Source organism: Lepidochelys kempii, chromosome 6 (genome assembly GCF_965140285.1).
Source record: "Lepidochelys kempii isolate rLepKem1 chromosome 6, rLepKem1.hap1, whole genome shotgun sequence".
Lineage (NCBI taxonomy): Eukaryota > Metazoa > Chordata > Testudines > Cheloniidae > Lepidochelys > Lepidochelys kempii.
In genome coordinates, this window is record NC_136385.1 from 29,019,288 (window position 1) to 29,041,524 (window position 22,237).

The 22,237-nt window shown below is 42.1% G+C and overlaps 1 protein-coding gene across 6 annotated transcripts in view; it reads right to left on the reverse strand.

The window, feature by feature from the left end:
- OSBPL5 (oxysterol binding protein like 5) overlaps nucleotides 1-22,237 on the reverse strand; it is a 221,064-nt gene that overhangs the window by 66,221 nt on the left and 132,606 nt on the right. For 5 of the 6 annotated variants that reach the window (XM_073347294.1, XM_073347295.2, XM_073347291.2 and 2 more), the window contains 2 exons: nucleotides 17,719-17,792; nucleotides 344-424 (listed from right to left, as the gene is read on the reverse strand). In XM_073347294.1, the coding sequence (XP_073203395.1) occupies nucleotides 344-424; nucleotides 17,719-17,792 (155 nt within the window). The remainder of the gene's footprint in view (nucleotides 1-343; nucleotides 425-17,718; nucleotides 17,793-22,237) is intronic. The other variant, XM_073347297.2, reaches the window with a different exon arrangement.

The following is a 22,237-nucleotide window of genomic DNA, read 5'->3' on the forward strand; positions in this document are numbered from 1 at the left end:
TGTTACTAATAAGAGCTAAAATGGATTACAATCCTCCTGTTGGTCGAAGGGCTCTGGAATATATAGGTAACTGTTTGGATGCATGGTGATTGTGTCGTTTTGTTCTAATTACAGAATATTAACGACTCCCACATGGAAGACTGGATACAGGAACAAACAGTTCTGAACCTGCTATGACCAAAAAAAGAACGAGCAGCTTGATGGGTCATGGGAAATAACACTCAGAAGTAAAAGGAGAAGTAGTTTATGAGATTTTTTTTTTCTAAAAACTATCCATATTTTCTAAAAGGAAATAGCTTGGTGACACCACAGCCCAAGGCAACCTTTATTGTTTTGTACATACCTTCAATGTCTCCTTCTTAGTAAATTTGGCTGTGGGAGATACACACTCTTTATCAGACCCATTGCAAAGCTTATACTCAGTCTGAAAAATAAAAGAGGAGCAATGTGTTAATATTAAAATGATTAAGTGAAATGCTTTAATGAAAAGTTGATTACATCTTCCAGGAACCCACTGAAGGCAGATTGTAGACTTCATCAGCACAACATTAGACAAACTCACTCAGGAAGGGCACGTTTGTAGTGTAATCTGTGAACTTCCTTTTACACTTACAATTACTTAGAACTTCCCCCACCCCACCAGGTCTCTACACAATTTCCCATTGCAGATTCCTATCTGTAAACAATCCCATTATTCTCACTCTCGTCTTTGAAAACAACTTGTCCCTTCTTGGATCACAAATTTTAGGACATTTAACATCCTGAAGTAAAATTGGCTTTTCCTGATGACCATCAATTTTACCACCACATGTTTTCAATAGTCTTTGTGTTCAGCAGAATTTCAGTCCTCAAGGAATCTAAGAGGACAGAAACTGCTTGCTTACACACAAAGTCTCTCCTTCAGGTTAGGATTGCATGCACCTACTTCTCTCCACTGCATGAACACTACAGCCCATCACTTACATTGAGAAGTAGAATTAGAGAAGAACTTGACATTTTATTGCTTCATTTCCTGTGGTTTAGCTAATGGAAACAAGGAGAGTTAGAAGCATATGTTCAGCCACTGGCAAATGGTCTGGAGACCACATTTTGAGAACTGCTGCAGTAACTAAAGACGAGGGGTTTGACCCCCATCTGGAGTATTTGAAATGCAAATTCCTAACCAGTCACTACTTTCTATAGGGTGGGGAAAATAAGTGCAAAAATTGCAGTTTACAATATGGACAGAAACACTGTCTAACCTATTACAGGTTCTTAAATACTTGCTTTTGGTATTCTTCCACTTGAAAAATAAATAAATTATAGTAGTAATAAATACACACGACACTTCGAAATGAAAACTTGAGTAGTATATAAATATCTTTTTTCTATAAATAGGTTTGACCAACAACATTACAAGAATTTTTATTAATTAGCCTCGCTCAGAGACCATTCCTGGAAAATTCTCAGCTTCTGCCTCCACCCAACTATTCAGTGTTTTAATTTTTCTGGAAGGCCATGTTCTCGCTCTCTAGCTGCGATGCAGTCTCTTGCATGTTCTATATTGACTCCACACATGGGCCACCTTCTGACAGACACAGGATTTACAACAGAGACCCATCCTGCAGCTAAGACCTCTACTAAAAAGTTAGGTGCGCATAACTAGATCATTCAAGGCTGCGAAAAATGTCATGCGTTGGCTTAACTACATCACACAGGGTAAGCCCTAGTGTAGACACTGCTAGATCAGTGGAAGAATTGACCTAGCTACTGCCCCTTGGAGAGGAGGATTTTACTACAGTGATGGAAGGGGTTCTTCTGTCAGTATCTACACAACAGCAAGTGGCTTCAGCATTAAAGGGGTCTGTAGACACGCTGTTACAGAGAGAATTCTGCCCTTAGAGTCTGTGTCACATTTCAAAGGCCAGCGTTACACATTTGAGAGCTACACGATTACATTTTTTTTTTTAAAATGAGGAAACTTCTGTAAGTGCCAGAAGGCTTTTTGGGAGAGAATTATCTGGGATTATAAAAACCATTATGTTTTTAATAAGACCAGAGAATTAGCCTCTAAAAATTGTCAGAAGAATTTTATATATTTATTTTGCACCAGTGTGCAAATGCCATGTTCTTGAGATGCAATTATGAGCCAAACATTGGGGGGAAGTGAAACACAAGGGATTAAGTACAAAGAACACTTCAGCCTGGTCAACATGAGGAAAATTAGGTCAGCATAACTACATCGCTCAGGGGGATGAAAAGTCCACACCCTTGAGGGGCATAGCTAAGCTGACCTAAGTGCCAGTGTAGACTGTGCTAGGTTGATGGAAGAATTCTTCCACTGATATCAATCACTACTGCCTCTCTGGGAGGTGGATTACCTACGCCAACAGGAATATCCCTCTTCTCCACAAAGGTAGTGTCTACACTAAAGGGCTGCAGCAGCGCCTCTGTAGCATTTTAAGTATAGACAAGCCCCTTCTGTACCCATTAGCTACAGTAAAGAAACAAGAAGTCACAGTTGGTCATCAGGTTCTGGGAAATCCTCCTCTAATAGGTATTTCTAAATAAAATATCAGACATTCTTTGTATCCTATGAACTGAACATTACAGGCTAAACTCACCCCTGGTGTTAGTGCAATGACATCAAATCACTGACATCAGGAATTACATTTGATCCAGGAACTGCAGCTGGCTTGCGTGACTTTGCTTGGAGACAAATTCAGCCAAGCGATCAACATTCGTCCAGTGGTGAGCTGGAGCCGGTTCGCACCAGTTTGCTAGAACCGGTTGTTAAATTTAGAAGCCCTTTTAGAACCGGTTGTTCCGCGAGGGATAACCGGTTCTAAAAGGGCTTCTAAATTTAACTGGCCAAAAGTGGCGCCTTAGGCACTGACTCCATGGGTGCTCCAGCCCTGGCGCAGCCAAGGGGAAAATTTGGTGGGTGCAGAGCACCCACTGGCAGCTCCCTGTCCCACCCCCAGCTCACCTCATCTCCGCTCCATCATCTCACCTCATCTCCCTGAACGCGCTGCCCCCCCCCGCTTCTCCGCCCCCCTGGCCCCAGCTCACCTCCGCCTTCTCCCCTGAACGCCGGGACTCCCCACCTCGCCCCCCAGCAGGTGCCTCTGGCTCTTCGGGGTGGGGTGGGCACCCACTACGGTGGCCCACAAGACCCTCCTACCCCATTCTGGGGGCAGTCAGGGGACAGGGGAGGGGGGTGGATGGGGCAGGGATCCTGGGGGGAGGGGGGGTGGGCAACGACCCCCTCATGGGGTGAGGAGGGAACCCATTGTTAAGATTTTGGCAGCTCATCACTGCATTCGCCCCAAATTATGTGACTCTAGCCCTAAGCTCCCTATCACTAAGAATTGTTGCCACAGCAGATCGTTATTTTCATGATTAAACCAGGGCTGAACACTTATGCCCACCCAGTGAACCTGGTCATGGCAACTGTCTGAGGTAAACTGACTAGGGGAGAGGTTTAAAAGGGCAAGCCACTGAAGTAACTTAAAATCCAGGATGTTTTTAAGAGGCCGGCACAAGGTTTCTGTTTATTTCAGAGGCTGTACTTCCATCTTAATGCATGGGGGTGCCCCACCATAATTTAAAAAAACAAAATACTGTGTGGAGGAGAGAACAATATTGTTCCAAGTACTGGCGCGGAATCTTTAGGGGTTTGGTTAATATTCAGAGTACAGCCAATTATATTTGTCTGAAGTCATCATCATCCAAGGACCAGCCACAACTGCCTGTCTTACGGAGGTGATTTTAAACTACGGATCAAGCTAAACTGGACTTGAAGCCTGGGGGGGGGGGGGGATTCTTTTAAATGGTCTCAAGACAGTAGGCTATTTGTTGGAGAAGTTCTTTATGGCAGGTTTCTGAAATGTCCATGTGTTTTTATCAAGTTTCACTGCACACTTTTTTAAAGAGTCTGTTGCCGCCCCCACTCCTCCCTGATGCTTGTGTGCGTGCCACTGGCTGGATTTGCTTAATGTATATTCTGAACAGTAACATAGAATCATAGAACCGGAAGAGATATCGAGAAGTCTTCTAGTCCAGTCCCCTGCATTCATGGCAGGACTAAGTATTACCTAAAGCATCCCTCACAGGTGTTTGTCTAACCTGCTCTTAAAAATCTCCAATGATGGAGATTCCACAACCTCCCTAGGTAATTTATTCCAGTGCCTAGCTACTCTGACAGTTAGGAAGTTTTTCCTAATGTCCAACCTAAACCACCCTTGCTGCAATTTAAGCCCATTGCTTCTTGTCCTGTCCTCAGATGTTAAAGAGAACAATTTTTCTCCCCCCTCCTTGTAACAATTTTTTAGGAACTTGAAAATTTATGTCCACCCTCAGTCTTTTCTTCCCTAGACTAAAAGAAATATTTTTTTGCTATCTTCCCTCATAGGCCATGTTTTCTAGACCTTCTTTCTTCTCTGGACTTTCTCCAATTTGTCCACATCTTTCTTGAAATGTGGCGCCCAGAACTGGACACAATACTCAAGCTGAGGCCTAATCAGTGAGGAGTAATGGGAAGGGAGTTCACACCAACTTAATGACTGACAACAAGAACAAGTGCCAATCATCTTCCACCCTGTCAGATGGTAATCCTCTCACATGCCGCCTCACTTTCTGCAGGAGAAATTCTAGGCATAGGGGAAAGAAAAAAAAAAAACCCAATACAGCAATAGCTTTTAACATGCTGACATTTTCCGAACTGCTAGCTAAGTAAGGAGATAGGATTGTTCTCTATAAATACATCAGAGGGATAACTTAAATAACTCTTCCTCCTCCCTGGTATTTAAGTGCCAGTGTGGACACAAAAACAAATAGATATAAACTGGCCATCAAAAAGTTTAGGCTCAAAAATAGGCAAACATTTTTAACCGTCAGAGGAGTGAAGTTCTGGAAGGGCCCTCCAAGGGAAGCAGGGGGGGCAAAAAAACAACTTAACTGGCTTCAAGACTAAGCTTGATAAGTTTATGTAGGGGATGGTATGATGGAACTACCTATGAAAGCACATGGCCTATCGGTGACTGGCACCAAAAATCCCAAATAGCTGGAGACAGAACACTAGATGGGGAGGGCTCTGAATTACTACAGAGAATTCCTTCCCAAGGATCTGCCTGGTGAGTCTTGCCCACATGCTCAGGGTCTAACTGGGGTCACACTGGGGTCAGTAGGGAATTTTCCCCAAGCTCAGATTGGCAGAGATCCTGGGATTTTTTCATCTTCCTCTGAAGCATAGGTCACTTGTAGATTTAAACTAATGTAAATTGTGAATTCTCTGTAACTTGAAGTCTTTAAACCAAGATTTGAGGACTTCAGTAACTCAGCCAGAGATTGGGGTCTATTACAGGAGTCAGTGGGTGAGGTTCTATGGCCTACAATGTGCAGGAAGTTGGACCTTGTGATCATGATGGTTCCTTCTGCCCTTAAAAACTATGTGTAAGTGCTTAGGAGAACAAAGCCTTAGAACCTTAAAATACTATTTGTTCTGCAAGAGACTTGCTATTCTACAAGGTGACTTTCACTGAATAGCACTGGGTTCTTGTTAAAAAAAATCTAAAAAGTACTTTCTCCAGGAAAAGTGGCATTTTAAGATTGCAGTACCATATACAGTAGCTCTCTCTATATTTGCAATCCCGAAGGTGTTGACGAACAATGTACATTTCGCTTAATGTTTAACTTAATTTGATTTCTTATTTATACATGAATCTGCCTTAATAACTTTGATTTAATTTCTTTATTTTTATTAGGTTTAGTGACTCCAGGGCCATTGCCTCTATGATGACTAAAACACAGCAGCCTTTGTATCATCAAGAAATGCCAAGTATATTTAATAATGTCCTTCTATTATAATGTATTGCTCAGAGTGGTAGAAAAACCCTGGAGTAATTTGTCAGCACCTGAAATCTCTAGGCTACACTCTATTCCCTGTTACACTGGAGTAAATCCAGAGCAACTCCACTGATGTCTCTAGAATTATTCTGGGTTTACTCTGGCGAAAGAGAGAATTTGGCCCTCTGTCTCAGGAGCATGTAAGGAACATTAACCAAGGCTGTGGCTTCGTTCAACTGAGGTGCATGGAACCTTTGTCCTTTAAAAAAAAATAAAATCAATGACAGACCAGTTTGTCTTCTAAAGAGATGGGCAATTGCAATGTTTTATGTTTATTGGCCTCTAATTTACAAGGCCAGGAGCAAGTTCACCCAGCAAAAGCATTTCAAAAAGCATGCTCAGGCACATAGGAATAGGGGAGGGTTGCTCTTCTTGGTTCTTTAACCCCATCTGTCATTTCCAGGACCGACTGATGGCCTTGGTTGGATGATTTCTGGCTGTATTCTATCCACTCTGAGGCACACCCTTACACTTAATAAAGCCCCGTTCGCCTTGATCTCAGTAACTGTATCCTCAGGTTTGGGTAATAGTTAGCAGTTATCAGGAAATCCTCAATTTACTGCATAAAGTTCTTTTGTGCCCTTTTGACAAGACATTAGTGTTCTCACACTAGTGATCCTACTAATCCAGTGTCTGAATGAACCGAAATTTCACAAACTACAAATGCAAAATGTAACCTGTTGGGTGCAGGACAGCAGCCACTTAGCACACAGGATGTTGGATAACAATGAGAGACATGGTAGTAGTCACTTGATGATCACTGACAATCTGCTCGGCACTGTGGTTATATAGAGAGACAGTCTCTACTCACAGAACTTTACAAATCAGATTTAGATACAGACCTAATAGTTTAGAAACACCTAATAGAGCAATTCTCAAATTGTGGTCTGTGAAATAATGGCAGCCCACAGAGCACTGGGTGCTTTCCTCCTGGTTTCCAAATGAGAGAAAGAACTAGATGTGAGGGGACTCGTGAAGAGCAGCAGCAGCCGGTCAGGTTATTTTTTCATGAAGGGATAAAATGCTCATCAGAAGGATGATGGCTAAACCTTCAGAAAGCACTTCCCAATATTTTCCCCATGTGTTTGCACGTGCTGTAGTTACCAAAGGGCTCTTTTACCATTGTAAATGGGGGGAGTGGGGGTGGTCCAAGAGACATGTCAAAAGTGACCTACACCATGAAACAGCTTGGGAACCCTTGACCTAACATCAGATGGAGGGTTTTACTTAGAAACAATATGGAATTGCCACGCCATCCTCAACAGCACTTAATCTGTGTTGTCTTCCATTTACCTTAGCTACTATTTGATACCAAGGCTATTTAAAGGCCTGATCCAGATACCACTGGAGTCAATGAAAAGACTCCCATTGACCTAAATGAGCTTTGGATCAGGCCCTTTGAAAGAAAGAATTGTCTCATGTTTATACCGGCCTAGGACTCAAGTCATCTGCATTCCAGTGCCAGCCCTGCCATAACCTTCCTGTGTGACCTTGAGCAGGTCACTTAATTCATGTCTCAGCTTCCTAGTCTAACATACTTCATGGTGATGGTAAGGAAAAATTCACGAAAGAGAGAGAGAGACAGAAGTACTCAGATACTACAGTGCTGAGCACAATAGAAAAGCCGATAAAAAAATAAAATAAATAAGATGAAGTGGCCGTAATATCTCAGAAAGATCGCAATTAAAAAGTTACAAATGTACAATAAGTACAAGTTACAATAACAGACCAAAGCACTAAATCTTACAATAATTTAGTTAAACACTTTGCCCCATTACACCAAAGCACCATAGCAATTATTATAAAGGAAGGTCACAGGTACTGGGTCATTCCTGTAGTGTCATTTCATTCTGGGGGATGGGTTGCACTTTTAGACATAAAAAGTTAATTTATTGTTAAGTACGGGCCTAAAACAACATTGAATTGTATTTCAGGCACTACTGAGAAGTTAGCTACCTTGGGATACTGAATCAGACTGAATTCTGAATAGAATTCTCAAGCAAAGAAATGCTTTCTGCTCTGCTCAGTGTAGCTTTGGTTTCCAGGTTGAGTTATCAAATTACTTGAGCATATCAAGAAAGTAGGCATTGAAGGGATGTTGGAGTTGGAAATATGCTTTGTCAAAACCTTATTCAAAATCCTTTAATTTTAGTAACTCTTCTGCCTCCCTCAGATACAGTAGAGTATGGAAGTATGATCACCATTAACCATTACAGGATAGTGCTATTCTGGCTTAACATGAGTTTTTATTGTTTTTAATGGGAAATTATTTCCATTCAGCGAAGTGCTCAGGAATATGAATAGCTGGGTGCATCTAGGTAATGTACTTGTGCTCTCTTGCTTTCCCCATATATGACTTCCTTTTCCCTTGGACACTAACAGCAAAATCCTAGCAAAATTGAAACTCAATGGCAAAAATTCTGTAGATTTTAATGGCACGAGGATTTCAGCTAAAGTGTTCACAATCACATATCACTGCTTCCACTATGCTTGCAGAGAATCCAGGTGTTCTTTCTACCACATGAATAGTTATCAGGAATGTCCATAGTAACACTCAACACTTATTCTGCCCAGTTACTTTAGCGACTATTTTTATATTCATGATTTTTAACATTACTTTCTCCCACTTCATTGACTCCTCCCTCTCCCCTTCCTTTGCATAGCTTCACTAAGTCAACCTGTGTTTTTAATTGCTTCTAACAAGCCAGAGAAACATCCTAAACCATTTGGATTTCTTCTGTTTTCCATGCAGGCCTCCTGTTTGTCTGTGTTCTTGGTAACCCACAAGCCACCCTGATTCTTCTCCTCCACCCATCCCTTTTCTTCCCATTCTGACAACCTCCTTACTACTATTCCTGCAACTTCCCCTGCATTCAACACTACCAAAAATCTTCCTCCAGGTCTTCAGCTCCCTTCTGACTACTACAATCCCCTCCCCAATGGCTTGCCAGAGTACAAGCAGACTACCCCTCCATATGTGCAGAATCAAGCAGCTCACCTTCCCAGAGGAACAGAAAAGCACTTAACACAGAACTCCACCTCAAAAACCTCCACTGGCTCTCCATTTATTTCAGGAGCCACTTAAAAATGGCTTTGCTTGCTTTCCGAATCTTCCATAAACTTGCGCCAGCCCACCTCACGGGCACAGTCTCTTCCTTCTTCTTGGTCCCTCTCCTTGCCTACCACCAGCTCAGTCTCTGCCCTCTAACTCAGTCTCACCACTCTTAGTATAAATGTTTTCTCCCCTACAACGTCTACCATCTAGAGTCCTTCTTGCATCGTTCCACCTTAACTCACCTCTTTTCAAATCTCATCTGAAAACCAGTCTCCTTTCTTGCCCGAGTCTTAATCGCCCCACATGCTATTTATTATTCAATTCGGCAGCAGTCATCATTCACTCCATGAGAAAGATGCTGTACTGAGACTGAAACTGGCAGAGGAGCTGCAGGACCAATTTAAGCATGGACTGATGGACACTGATGGCACCAGAGTGTGCCATTCTCTGCCTTGTGCTGATTGGCTGTTCACTCCAATCCTCTCCCTCACATTCTCAGCTCAGCCTTATTCCACACCTCCCCCTCCTCTCCTTTCCCCCTTATTTCAAATATCATCCCATACCTTGTTTTTTTATTTAGCGACTCCCTTTTCCATTCAACCCCACCCCTAAATTTTTTTTTTTTTAAATTGTGGCATTAACATGATGTTCTCATTACTCACTCTGCTTATGTGTTATACCCCCTTTCCCTTACACTGCCTCTGCCTTGCCCACCGAGACTGGAACATCTCTGAAGTAGGAACTGTCTGTTCCTCTGTGTTTGTACAGTATCTAGCACAAAGAGAGCGGTGCCCCATGGCACCGCTGAAACACAAATAAGGACTACTAATGTACAAATGGAGGGGCATTGTATTCTAATTAGTTCAAATGAAAAAGCACTCCTGGATGACTGTTAATGTAACAGTTACAATGTGCATGTTGCATTAAAATGTCACACACTGTACCAGGTGGAATCTGAAGGAGTAAGTTATTTCCCTCTCCTGGACACGGAAATTTCATATGCATGAGTAAAGCACGTGGATGCTGGGGAGGAATAAAACTCAAGGGTTTCTTCCCATGTTTTGTCGTGTTTTATTCAGCTTTCAGCCCTTGAGACTTCACACCTGATTTATCTTGTCCAGGTAAGTGAGAGCCCACAATGACTCGCATCACCGTGCCTCCTCCAATGGGAGCTGGCTTCCTAAATTGCTCGTGTAACTGGATTGACTCACTGTCACCTTCTGTGGCAAAATGCTGATGAAAGAACAGCAGGAGAGAATATACTCAAATCTTGACGGTGGAAGCTATATTATATAGTACATATCAAATTGTGCACACATTCTGCCCACTTTTGCATGTGAACTATTGCAATAAAATGTCAACAAGAACTGTGTCCTGGCAAGAGCAATGTTTGGAATGCTTGGACTCTTCTCTTTTAAACGATGCTCAGTGAGCACAAAGAACGTTTTGTTCCCGGATCCCGCATCTATCAGATCTTTCTGCCAGCTGAGTCTGGTCTTGATTTCTTGGTTCACTGGGTAAGCGGCAAAAACTTTGTAAGTTGCCAGACTTGTGACTGATCTTTTATAACACTTTTAAGCATAAACGTGGCTTTAATTAACTCAGAAAGGTTAAAGGCACACTGCCACTTGGAACTCAAAAGGCTGGTTTAAGACAATGTGGGATTTGTAGAGGCTCTATTAAAGCCAAACTGATATATCATAACACACTCTATTGGTAATTGCGTTGTAATTAAAATAAAGCCAATGGAGGAGGCTTCTAGCAAAAGTTTCAACTCATCTTTCTGAATACAAATCAAGCAATGAAACCAATACATAACAAACTCTAAACATACAAAAAACCCTCACTCCTGAGGAACTAAGCTTTCTAGCGTTGCTGCTAGCCCCTTTAATACATCATGGTACATGTGACATCTGAACTCATGTCCTGTATTAATTGTAGCTGTAATTATGACACTCATGTGGTGACTTAACAGGAACAAGAAACTAGCACTGAAATCCAACTTCAAGATTTTATGGTTAATCCCTTAGAATGAGCAACATTTTAGGTCTTTGCAAGCAAATCATGGGATCTCAACAGATTTCTGGGCACTAAGTAATAGTAACCCTGTGATCAAAGCAGCTGGAAGACAGGAAAGAGATTAATCACTTTGCTAAGGCACATATCACCTTGGTACCGACATTAAAGCACAATAACAGAGCTTGATGATGAAGAAAATAATGAGAGATCAGAGTCTGATGTTAGGCCCAAGTATGAAAGTTTGCATTTAGAGAAAGTTGAAGCTTGGCGGTGGTTTCGCAGTACTGTCACTGCCAGTCATGAGCATTGCCAGTAGGATTGCGATGGTCCAGGACTGTCCTGGAGTCTCCTGGAATTAAAGATTATGTCACTTGATGAAACCTCCAGGAATATGTCCAACCAAAATTGGCAATCCTAATTGCCAGTGGACAGCAAAGCTAAAAGGCCCTAGGTGAAGATGGGAAATATGTTAAAAATGTTTCGAATAATTAGAATTAAGAGGAAGAAGATATTATGTAAAAAGAAAGTGGTACCTCTTGCTTTTCCTGCTCTTATTGTTTATAATAGAGCATAGAAGCCCCAGCTAAGACCAGGGCCCCATTGTGCTGAACATTGTACAAACACCTGGAAAGAAGCAGTTCCTCCTCCAAACAGCTCACTATCTAAACAGACAGGAAAACAAGTGGGAGAAATGTAGCGCAACCTCCATTTTACAGATGAGGAACTGAGACAGAGAGCCCAAGTAACCCACTTGAGGTCACACAGGCCATCTGTGGCAGAGTTGGGAACCAAAGCCAGGCCTCCCAAGACCCAGTCAAGTGCCCTAACCACAAAGCCACCTTTCTTCTCCTTTGCAGGAGCCAGTAAAAAGGTCAACAAGCTTTGGAAAAGTACTTATGTCACAGTAACTAAGCTGGAGATGCACACATTTGTAATAAAGCCAGTTAAGCCTGCTGGTGCAAAATAAAACCCAGGAATTCACAGCCTCATATTCTCTGACCAATACTAAGGTTTTTCCTAGGAGAGAGCTTAATAATGCTCCCTCTCCTGCACTGCCAGAAATGAGGTAGGGTGGGATGACTGCTTTAAATTACTCTAGTTCTTCACAACCGGTTTCATCCTTGACTCTGAATTCCCTTTGAGAAGCGTTGTGACAGAGAAGTAGGGGACTTAGTGGGTTGGTAATGAGACACAGCCTTTCATGTCTAAATTAAAGTCATAGGAACAAAGCAAGCCCAGAACAGCAGTGGCTGAAAAGTATGACCATCTGACTGCTGATCACAGCCTATGTTAACGTGGTCTCAGGGCAGTTCCAAACAGACAGGTGTCCAAATCAGAATTGCGCTAACTAGCTGGCCAACTCAGAGAGGCCAAGGATTGGAGATGGAATCTAAGTCCTAGAGAATGCATTTTTGCAACAGCCCAGAGGCACAATTGTGGGGCAGGTGGAGAAGCTTGCTTGCCACAGTACCCGTTCCACTGGCCTGCCTACAATGTTGTCAGGCTGGCAATTTTCACCAGCAGGGAATTCACTTTAAATAAAAGGAATTAACAGGCTCCTTTCTTGAGCTCCCATGCCACAGCTGGGGTGTGCTCTGGCATAATCCCAATGCTGGTATACAGCAACAGCCCCTTTCTACACCACATCCAACCCTTCTCTTTTATCCAGAAAGGCAGGCGAGCAGCTGCACCAATGTGGATGCCAGTCATTAATTCTCTGGCAGGCAACCTTTGTACAAACAGGCTGGTGGGCTGCTGCTAAGAGCTATTGTTTGAGACCCACTGTGAGAGGATCTCAAGACTTGTCGTAAACTGCTTTGAACAGGGTTTTAACCTCCTAAACTTCCCCAGACATCCTGTTCATGCATTCAGCCCTTGGGAAGAGCGGAGGAAGGGATCATAGAATCATAGAATATCAGGGTTGGAAGGGACCCCAGAAGGTCATCTAGTCCAACCCCCTGCTCGAAGCAGGACCAATTCCCAGTTAAATCATCCCAGCCAGGGCTTTGTCAAGCCTGACCTTAAAAACCTCTAAGGAAGGAGATTCTACCACCTCCCTAGGTAACGCATTCCAGTGTTTCACCACCCTCTTAGTGAAAAAGTTTTTCCTAATATCCAATCTAAACCTCCCCCACTGCAACTTGAGACCATTACTCCTCGTTCTGTCATCTGCTACCATTGAGAACAGTCTAGAGCCATCCTCTTTGGAACCCCCTTTCAGGTAGTTGAAAGCAGCTATCAAATCCCCCCTCATTCTTCTCTTCTGCAGGCTAAACAATCCCAGCTCCCTCAGCCTCTCCTCATAACTCATGTGTTCCAGACCCCTAATCATTTTTGTTGCCCTTCGCTGGACTCTCTCCAATTTATCCACATCCTTCTTGAAGTGTGGGGCCCAAAACTGCACACAGTACTCCAGATGAGGCCTCACCAATGTCGAATAGAGGGGAACGATCACGTCCCTCGATCTGCTCGCTATGCCCCTACTTATACATCCCAAAATGCCATTGGCCTTCTTGGCAACAAGGGCACACTGCTGACTCATATCCAGCTTCTCGTCCACTGTCACCCCTAGGTCCTTTTCTGCAGAACTGCTGCCTAGCCATTCGGTCCCTAGTCTGTAGCTGTGCATTGGGTTCTTCCATCCTAAGTGCAGGACCCTGCACTTATCCTTATTGAACCTCATCAGATTCCTTTTGGCCCAATCTTCCAATTGGTCTAGGTCCTTCTGTATCCTATCCCTCCCCTCCAGCGTATCTACCACTCCTCCCAGTTTAGTATCATCCGCAAATTTGCTGAGAGTGCAATCCACACCATCCTCCAGATCATTTATGAAGATATTGAATAAAACCGGCCCCAGGACCGACCCTTGGGGCACTCCACTTGATACCGGCTGCCAACTAGACATGGAGCCATTGATCACTACCCGTTGAGCCCGACAATTTAGCCAGCTTTCTACCCACCTTATAGTGCATTCATCCAGCCCATACTTCCTTAACTTGCTGACAAGAATACTATGGGAGACCGTGTCAAAAGCTTTGCTAAAGTCAAGAAACAATACATCCACTGCTTTCCCTTCATCCACAGAACCAGTAATCTCATCATAAAAGGCGATTAGATTAGTCAGGCATGACCTTCCCTTGGTGAATCCATGCTGGCTGTTCCTGATCACTTTCCTCTCATGCAAGTGCTTCAGGATTGATTCTTTGAGGACCTGCTCCATGATTTTTCCAGGGACTGAGGTGAGGCTGACTGGCCTGTAGTTCCCAGGATCTTCCTTCTTCCCTTTTTTAAAGATTGGCACTACATTAGCCTTTTTCCAGTCATCCGGGACTTCCCCGGTTCGCCACGAGTTTTCAAAGATAATGGCCAGTGGCTCTGCAATCACAGCCGCCAATTCCTTCAGCACTCTCGGATGCAACTCGTCCGGCCCCATGGACTTGTGCACGTCCAGCTTTTCTAAATAGTCCCTAACCGCCTCTATCTCCACAGAGGGCTGGCCATCTCTTCCGCATTTTGTGATGCCCAGCGCAGCAGTCTGGGAGCTGACCTTGTTAGTGAAAACAGAGGCAAAAAAAGCATTGAGTACATTAGCTTTTTCCACATCCTCTGTCACTAGGTTGCCTCCCTCATTCAGTAAGGGGCCCACACATTCCTTGGCTTTCTTCTTGTTGCCAACATACCTGATCTGAATGGCTGATGAGGACCGACACTTCAGGTGTGTATTTTATCATAATGGCAATGGTCAGAAAATATCAACACACCTCACATCTACAAACCTGGTTAGGTGTGCCACCTCTGACCAATAGGGTTGACCAAGGGATACGTTTGTCTAATTGTCTGTCTCTCTACTCCCATCACAACTCCCCATTATTTGTGTTTATCTAGTATAGTCACTGTAACTCCATGAAAATTACAATTTGGGTTCTAAAAAAAGTGTTTTCTTCTCTATTTATTGCTGATCCAAATAGGATCTAATTAAATAAGCTTTTTTTGACTCACCAAAGGTGGAAGCACTATTTTAAATTTAAATACTAAAAAAAGATGCCCATTCCCAGCTCTAGACACTCTGACAATTAAGAGCCACAATTCATTTGACACAGTTTCTAAACAACGCAACACAAACATCTTAATAATGGACACGGATGCAGTGTTGAATTCACACAGGAAAATGATAAAAAGACACCATATCACCAGTGGGTGAACACTTTTCACAAAGCGATCGCTCTGTATCTGACCTGTCAGTCCTCATCCTCAAAGGAAACTTGACCAACAATTTCAAAAAAGACAAGCCGGGGAGCTAAAATTCATAACTTTGCTAGACACAAAAAATCATGAACTGAATAGAGAGATTGTTGTAATAAGCAATAAATCTAATCTATAACCCACTCCCACGACCCCCAGCTGCCTTTCCCCTCTCTGTCTAGAGGAACGTTAACAGACCACTTCACCTTTAATGGTCCCTTGAAATGTGTGTTAACTAGTTATGTTAATCAATCTGTCCCAACTTGTATTTAGCTGTGACACTCTGAGTACATTTCCCAAACCTGAAGAAAAGCTCTGTGTAAACTCAAAAGTCTCTCTCTCATCAACAAAAGTTGATCTAATAAAAGATATTACCTCATCCACCCTGTCTCTCTTAGTAATGGGCAGTCAGTCTGCTTACATCATTTAGGTAGGAAATGAAACAGGAAACTAACGACATCTTTCCAGGTCTAGCATGTTCAATCACCAATTTCCAATACTGGGGATGAGCTGAGGCAGCCAGGTTTTGATTTTCAGAAACCCTCAACATCTAAGTTATAGGGGCCCGGATGCATGTCAAAGGAGCTCTCTCTGTGTTGGTGAAGGAATTCACCTGCCTACCTCCCAATGCAGGATCAGGGCCTTGGTTTGGCAAAAGGAGAACCAGGCCTGGGTCTGACCTAGGTTCCATGTCATCTCAGCCTCCAAAGCTGCAGGAATGGGCTGGATAAGGTTTTCTTTTGCCTCATCTCTAATTATTAGGTGATAAATGCCCCTAACAGCGTATAGGAAAGAATAACCAATCAAAAGCCTGCCTGATGAGCAGTGAAAGCCCTTCTGGGTGTCTGAGTGCTCTGCAGCCTTCACCCCTTATCTAGACACATAAGTCAGAAAACAAGCACTCAACCTGGAAACATACAGCAGGGCAATATTCAAATCCCTGAAACATCAATAAATGCATTTCAATGGGGGGAAAAGCACAAGAATGTAACTGAGAAATCAAATTCTGATTTACATACCATCCTGTTGCCCATTATTTGTAGGCCAGTCCCTTGACTAGCGTGAGTGGCCTAAACATGGACAAAAATAAGCTAAGCCTCCCCGTCACTTTTCTAAGTCATAGGTTTCAGAGTAACAGCCATGTTAGTCTGTATTCGCAAAAAGAAAAGGAGTACTTGTGGCACCTTAGCGACTAACCAATTTATTTGAGCATAAGCTTTCGTGAGCTACAGCTCACTTCATCGGATGCATCATGAAAGCTTATGCTCAAATAAATTGGTTAGTCTCTAAGGTGCCACAAGTACTCCTTTTCTTTTTTCTAAATCATGGGTTTAATATCAGAGTCTAGTTGAGTCTCCAAGATGACTGAGATTAAAGAGCGTGCAGATCATAGCTATCAGGTGATTGTGGACAAATCACTCGACCTCTTTCTGGCACTGTCAAGCTATCTGGGAGCCTGGGTTCAAATTAGGAACTCAGCTGAAAAGCAGATGTTGGACTGGATCTCAGCTTGTCTAGGTACAGCAATAGCCTATATACATGCACACAAAGCCATTTTGTACTAAGAAAGGTTACTGTCCCCAGTGCTTTTCCAGAACAGCATCTTTCCCTACTGCTTCTTGATCAGGATTCCACTGTGGAAGTGTTTACAATCTTCTACCCACACTTAGAAGGGAGTCATAAGGCCTGGACAAGCCAAATGCATATAAAGGTACATGAAAATGTGCTCTGTATCATAAGAAATCACTTCAACCTCCAGCTGTTTCCTTCGTGCTGCATTTCAATTTCAGATGAAAAACATTTTATAGCTTCATTTCTGACTATATTAAGTTAAAATTATTAAGAGGCTTCTGTTTCTACGTCTAGCTCTGCAAATTAAGTAGAGACTGCCCAAACAAAAATTCCATGTTCAAATTTCAAATCCAGATCCAGGTTCACAGGTTGATCCCATAGCTACATTGAGTCAATCCTGACAGGCAGGATTTTTTAGGTTTGGATCCTGATTTTGAACTCTAAATTCAGGAGTGTTCAGATCCAGGTTTTCAGCTTCGCTTATTATACAGATGCAATGTTTTGATCTGGGATTTTGGCTCTTATTAATTATTTGTACTGTACTAATGCCCAGAGGTTCCATTGTGGTGGATGCTGTACAACGTGATAAAAGTTTTAGGCTCTCCTCCCTGACCAGAAACACGGTTTCAGGGGATGCCTCTTAAATAGCAACCTTATAGTGATCATTATTAATATCTACATTATAGTAGCCCCTTTGCCCCTCCAAGACCCCAAACAATCATGGCCCTATTGGGCTAGGTGCTGTACAGACATACAAGAAGGCATTGATTCATCTGTATCCTTCTAAGTATGCTCTCTTTCATATCAGACGCACACACCTGCACACAGCATTACTGTATGTACTGCCAAAGATGCTCTCTGGAGGAGTTTAAAAATGGAACAACTGATTAATAACCCACACTGCGAAGAGATGCAAATGAGACTAAGAACAATCCCCACAATACCTTACTAATGGAGATTGGAGTCTGTGGAGTCTCATCCTTCAGCACTGACAGACTGTTTCCTTCCATGTCTTTTCCTGCAACAGAGCAGTATAAACAAGAAACTGAGAATTTCTGTGGAAAGTCATGGCTACTCCAAGCAATTACTCTAAAAAGACCACTGCTGACAGAGAGCAGGAGAAATTGTCATAGGCAATAGACACAGCAGGCAGCTCCAGGAAGACTGCTGCTTTAAATAACCTAGTCCATATGCAAATTAACTTCCGAAAACACATTACAGATTTGCTGTAAGAGTTTCAGATAACAAAGAGCACTATTTAAAATGTTTGGTCTTTTCAATTGTTACTATTTAAAAACTGCATCCAAAAAAAACCACTAAAAGAAAAAGAAAAATGAGTGCTACGGTTGCAAAGTCAAGCACTCAGAGTAAGACATGCCAGAATTAAGAGAGGCTGCCTGCACACTCTTAATTTGGACCCCTATTCATTATGATATGGTCTTTAACTACATGGTCACATACTATTTTTCCACTGGCCTTCTGCCTCATTTAGTGCACAAAATAACCCCCTGGTGACTTAATAAGAAGCTTTTCAATATTTTATTGTATCCTCCTTGCTCAATGCATGGCCCCATACCTAAATGTATTTGACAGTGTACATTCTTTTCAACAAACATTAACCTGAATTATAAAATCTTATAGAAAGAGAACTGTATCCAAATGTAATTAAATAATAAAATAATAAAAGATTACAGGTTTTCTGGCATCAACTATTAAGATCCCCTGACCAAGAGGTTATTGGATACAATAAGAAATATTAACAATAGTAGTTAGCACTTATGTAGGGCTTTATATTTTCAAAGCAGAGTACATATATTTCATACATGTTGAATATTTTAATGTTACAAAATATGTAATTCTATTCAGGACAATTCACTGTCATTATCTACACAAATTCTATATTTTTGGTAAATTGTAATAATGGCCTTACACTAAAGGAAAACTTATAACTCCTACTGAAAAACCCATTCTATTAGACTAGATTATTATTTGTCTTGACACTATTCTTTCCCAAGTCCAAAGTAACTTTGTTTTCAAAATTATTATTGGTTAGGGATTCACAATGCTTGATACAGTAAATAACCACTAAAACTGCTGGCCAAAAGACTCAGTGACAACGTATTACCACCAGAGGTGTTCGGAGAGAAATTTCCAAACGCTACCGCAGTGTAGACAAGTCTCAGAGACACACACACAAAAAAAAAAAAAAAACAGGGGGAAATCCTGGTGTAGCACTACTGAAGGCAAATGAGAGTTTTGCCACTAACTTCAATGGGACCAGAATTTCACCGAGAGCGTTCAGTGCAGTGGACTGGAAGTCAGGACTTGAAGCTTGATTCTTGGCTCTGCCACAGATGTCCTGTGTGACTTTAGGGAAGTCTTATCACCTTTGTGCCTCAGTTCCTCCATCTGTAAAATGTGGATAGTACTGACGGGGTGCTGTGCATAGTTAATTCATGTTTAGGAATGCTCAGATATCATGGTGATGAAGAATCACAGAAACTGGACAAGTAGTCCTATATATCGTACCACTAGTACCATTCCCAGCTTGGGCCAATGAAACAAGTGAGATGTATTAAATAACTGTACAACTAAATCAAGTACAAACTTGGCATGTCAGTAAGAAGTCAAGTCTTAAAAATATATCTAACAGCCATTTAAGAAGCCAAATGCAACGAGAAAAGCAGGCAGGCAGAAACTTGTGGAGGAAATTAAGTTTCTTATGACATTTTTTCTGTTAAATTTTCAGTATAAAATGGGTGGGAGAACAATCTGTTTGATTGGCTGGCTGTATTCATAAACAAATAATCAGAGTTGTGACTGTCAAGTCGATAGGATTTCACTGGTCAGAATTGTTGAGGTTCTGTATAGAAAACTGACGATTACAGTCACTGATCAGCAATTCAGAGCCTTGTCACTTTAGTTAATAGTGTAAATGCTTCTCAGAATTATTTAATAATTGCAAAAATGCGCTCTGGACTCAGGATAATGCTGAACCGAATGCCTTCAGCTTCCAGCATCATGGTTACGTGCCTCTGTGATTTCAGACACAAGTCCCTACGCTCCTCCAGCTGTGCAGTGCAGAAGCATTGGCCTAAGAAAGCAAATGCCTCCAGAAAAAAGAGAGGATAGGGGAGGGGGATTTATCTCCATTTTATACATGGGAAACTGAGACACAGGGAGGTTAAGTGACTTACCCCAGGAAACTAGTGTCACAGCCAGGAACTGAACACAGATCTCAGACTACCAATATAATTCCTTAGCCATGAATTCATCCTTCCTCTTAACAATCCTCTTTTCCCTTCAGAATAGGAGGCCAGAATAGCCACTTCATTCTCTGATGGACCCAGCTGCCTTCGTGCTTCATTTGTCATGTGTACCACTTCCCTGTCCTATGCCTTTGAGTTCAATATGCTACCATGGAGCATACCACATCATGCATAATACCACAGATCACAAGAATGCACTAAATTCAAACATAGGCATCAGACAAGGCTGAAGTTGGGTCCTTATTCACAGTTCCTTAGTTATGGTACTAGCGCCTTATTCATAGGTCCCAGCTCCTTATTCAAAGGCAGTGTCTTGCCGTGTCATATTTAGTCAGGCATGCAATTCTACACCTGCATGCAAAATGGCATCCTCCACACAGCATGACCTCACACATATGCTGCGTGCGAGGTCATGTTGTGTGGAGGATGCCATTTTGTCCATGTGATGGGAGGCTGGATAGAGCTGTTCTGAGGGCAAAGCTGGTCCTGGGGCATGCAATGCATGCCTTACATATATTGACTACACACCACTGAACAAAGGCCGAAGTTGTTTTAAAATAGAGCACTGCAAGATTAAGTTGTTAGAAATTAGTGATTGTGATAAAAATTTAAGTTACTAATTAATTATATATTAAATAATCACATAAGGAGCTGGGTTTTGACTGGCTGTACATGACAAATTAGGTCTCAGGTCACCTCAAGTGACATCCCTGCAACCATCAGACTGTTCTAAAGGAGCTAGGACATACCATTTTCTGACCTTACAGGAGTGTTGATACTTGGGCCTACTCATTTATCCTAATTGTAAACTCAATTGTAAAAAGTATAGGAAAGTTCACAACATGCTAACATTTGTTACTGCAGGTTAGTGTAACAGAAAATCAAGTTGGTTTCGATAACGAGTGTTATAAACAGGCATAAGAGAACCAGACGGAAAGATTAGAGGAGTCCAAACAAAAAGATTATGTCGATATAATTCAAGGATTATGCTGAAATCATACTTGGGAAAAAGCAGACAATGTTGAACCAGAAATTAATGAACCAATTTTGGTTCGTCGGATACTAGGCCTAATTGGTAGACAAAATAATGAGGGGAATGAGTCATTCCATCTATCCTTCTCTCTGTGGGTCCTAAAAGAAAGATTTGGGGAAAAAAAGAGAGAACAGATGGAAGCTAGTAGAATGAGCTTCACCCTCATGGCTGCTACTGCTACTATTTCCTGGAACCCTGCGCCTTTGTCATCCTCTTGTAATAACGGACTGTTGACAATCCTAGCTCCAGCCCATCTCAACTAACTTCTCTTTTCCCCAAAAGGACAGTTAATGCCAACTATGATACCATTTAAGACCGTGGTTCTCAACCAGGGGTACACAGAAGTCTTCCAGAGTGTACATCGACTCACCTAGATACTTGCCTAGTTTTACGACAGGCTAGTGAAGTAAGTACAAACTAAAATTTTATACAGACAACAACTTGTTTCTATTGCTCTATATATTAGACACTGAAATGTAAGTACTATATTTATATTCCAATTGATTTATTTTATAATTATATGGTAGTAATGAGAAAGTCCGCAATTTTTCAGTAATAGTGTGCTATGGCACTTGTGTGTTTTTATCTGTGATTTTGTAAGCAAGTATGTTTAGGGTACACAAGACAAATCAGACTCCTAAAAGGGGCACGGTAGTCTGGAAAAGTTGGGAGCCACTGATCTAAGAGACTGTCAAAGAAGGGCATTTTTCTTCTAAAATGGAAGGGCCCTCCCATTTACCCTCGTCCGACTTTATCTCCCAACACTTGTCCCTCATTCCCACCTACTCTTCCACACCAGTCACCTTCATAGAAAGCATGTGCTTGTGTAGGGTTTTTTTCTTTTTTGTTTTAAAAGTCATTTCAGAGCCTTCTGAATACTCTGCTGTATTTCCCAAAAAATAATAATAATAAAAAAAACCTTTGACAGAGGCAGATTGGGTGGGGATAGTGCTCGGATTAGAGGACCATAACATACCCTGGGAGCCACACAGTTCCTGTGACACAGAAGTTATTTTACAAATAGTTAGCCTCTCTCTGCACATGCACAGTGTAATCCACTGGGTGCATGAGCCTTCTCAGGCACCTAAGTTGAGAAGAAACTCTTTCAAACAACATTTTAATTTGATTCCCCCAAGGGGCTGGTGGGTGCCATGAACTCTT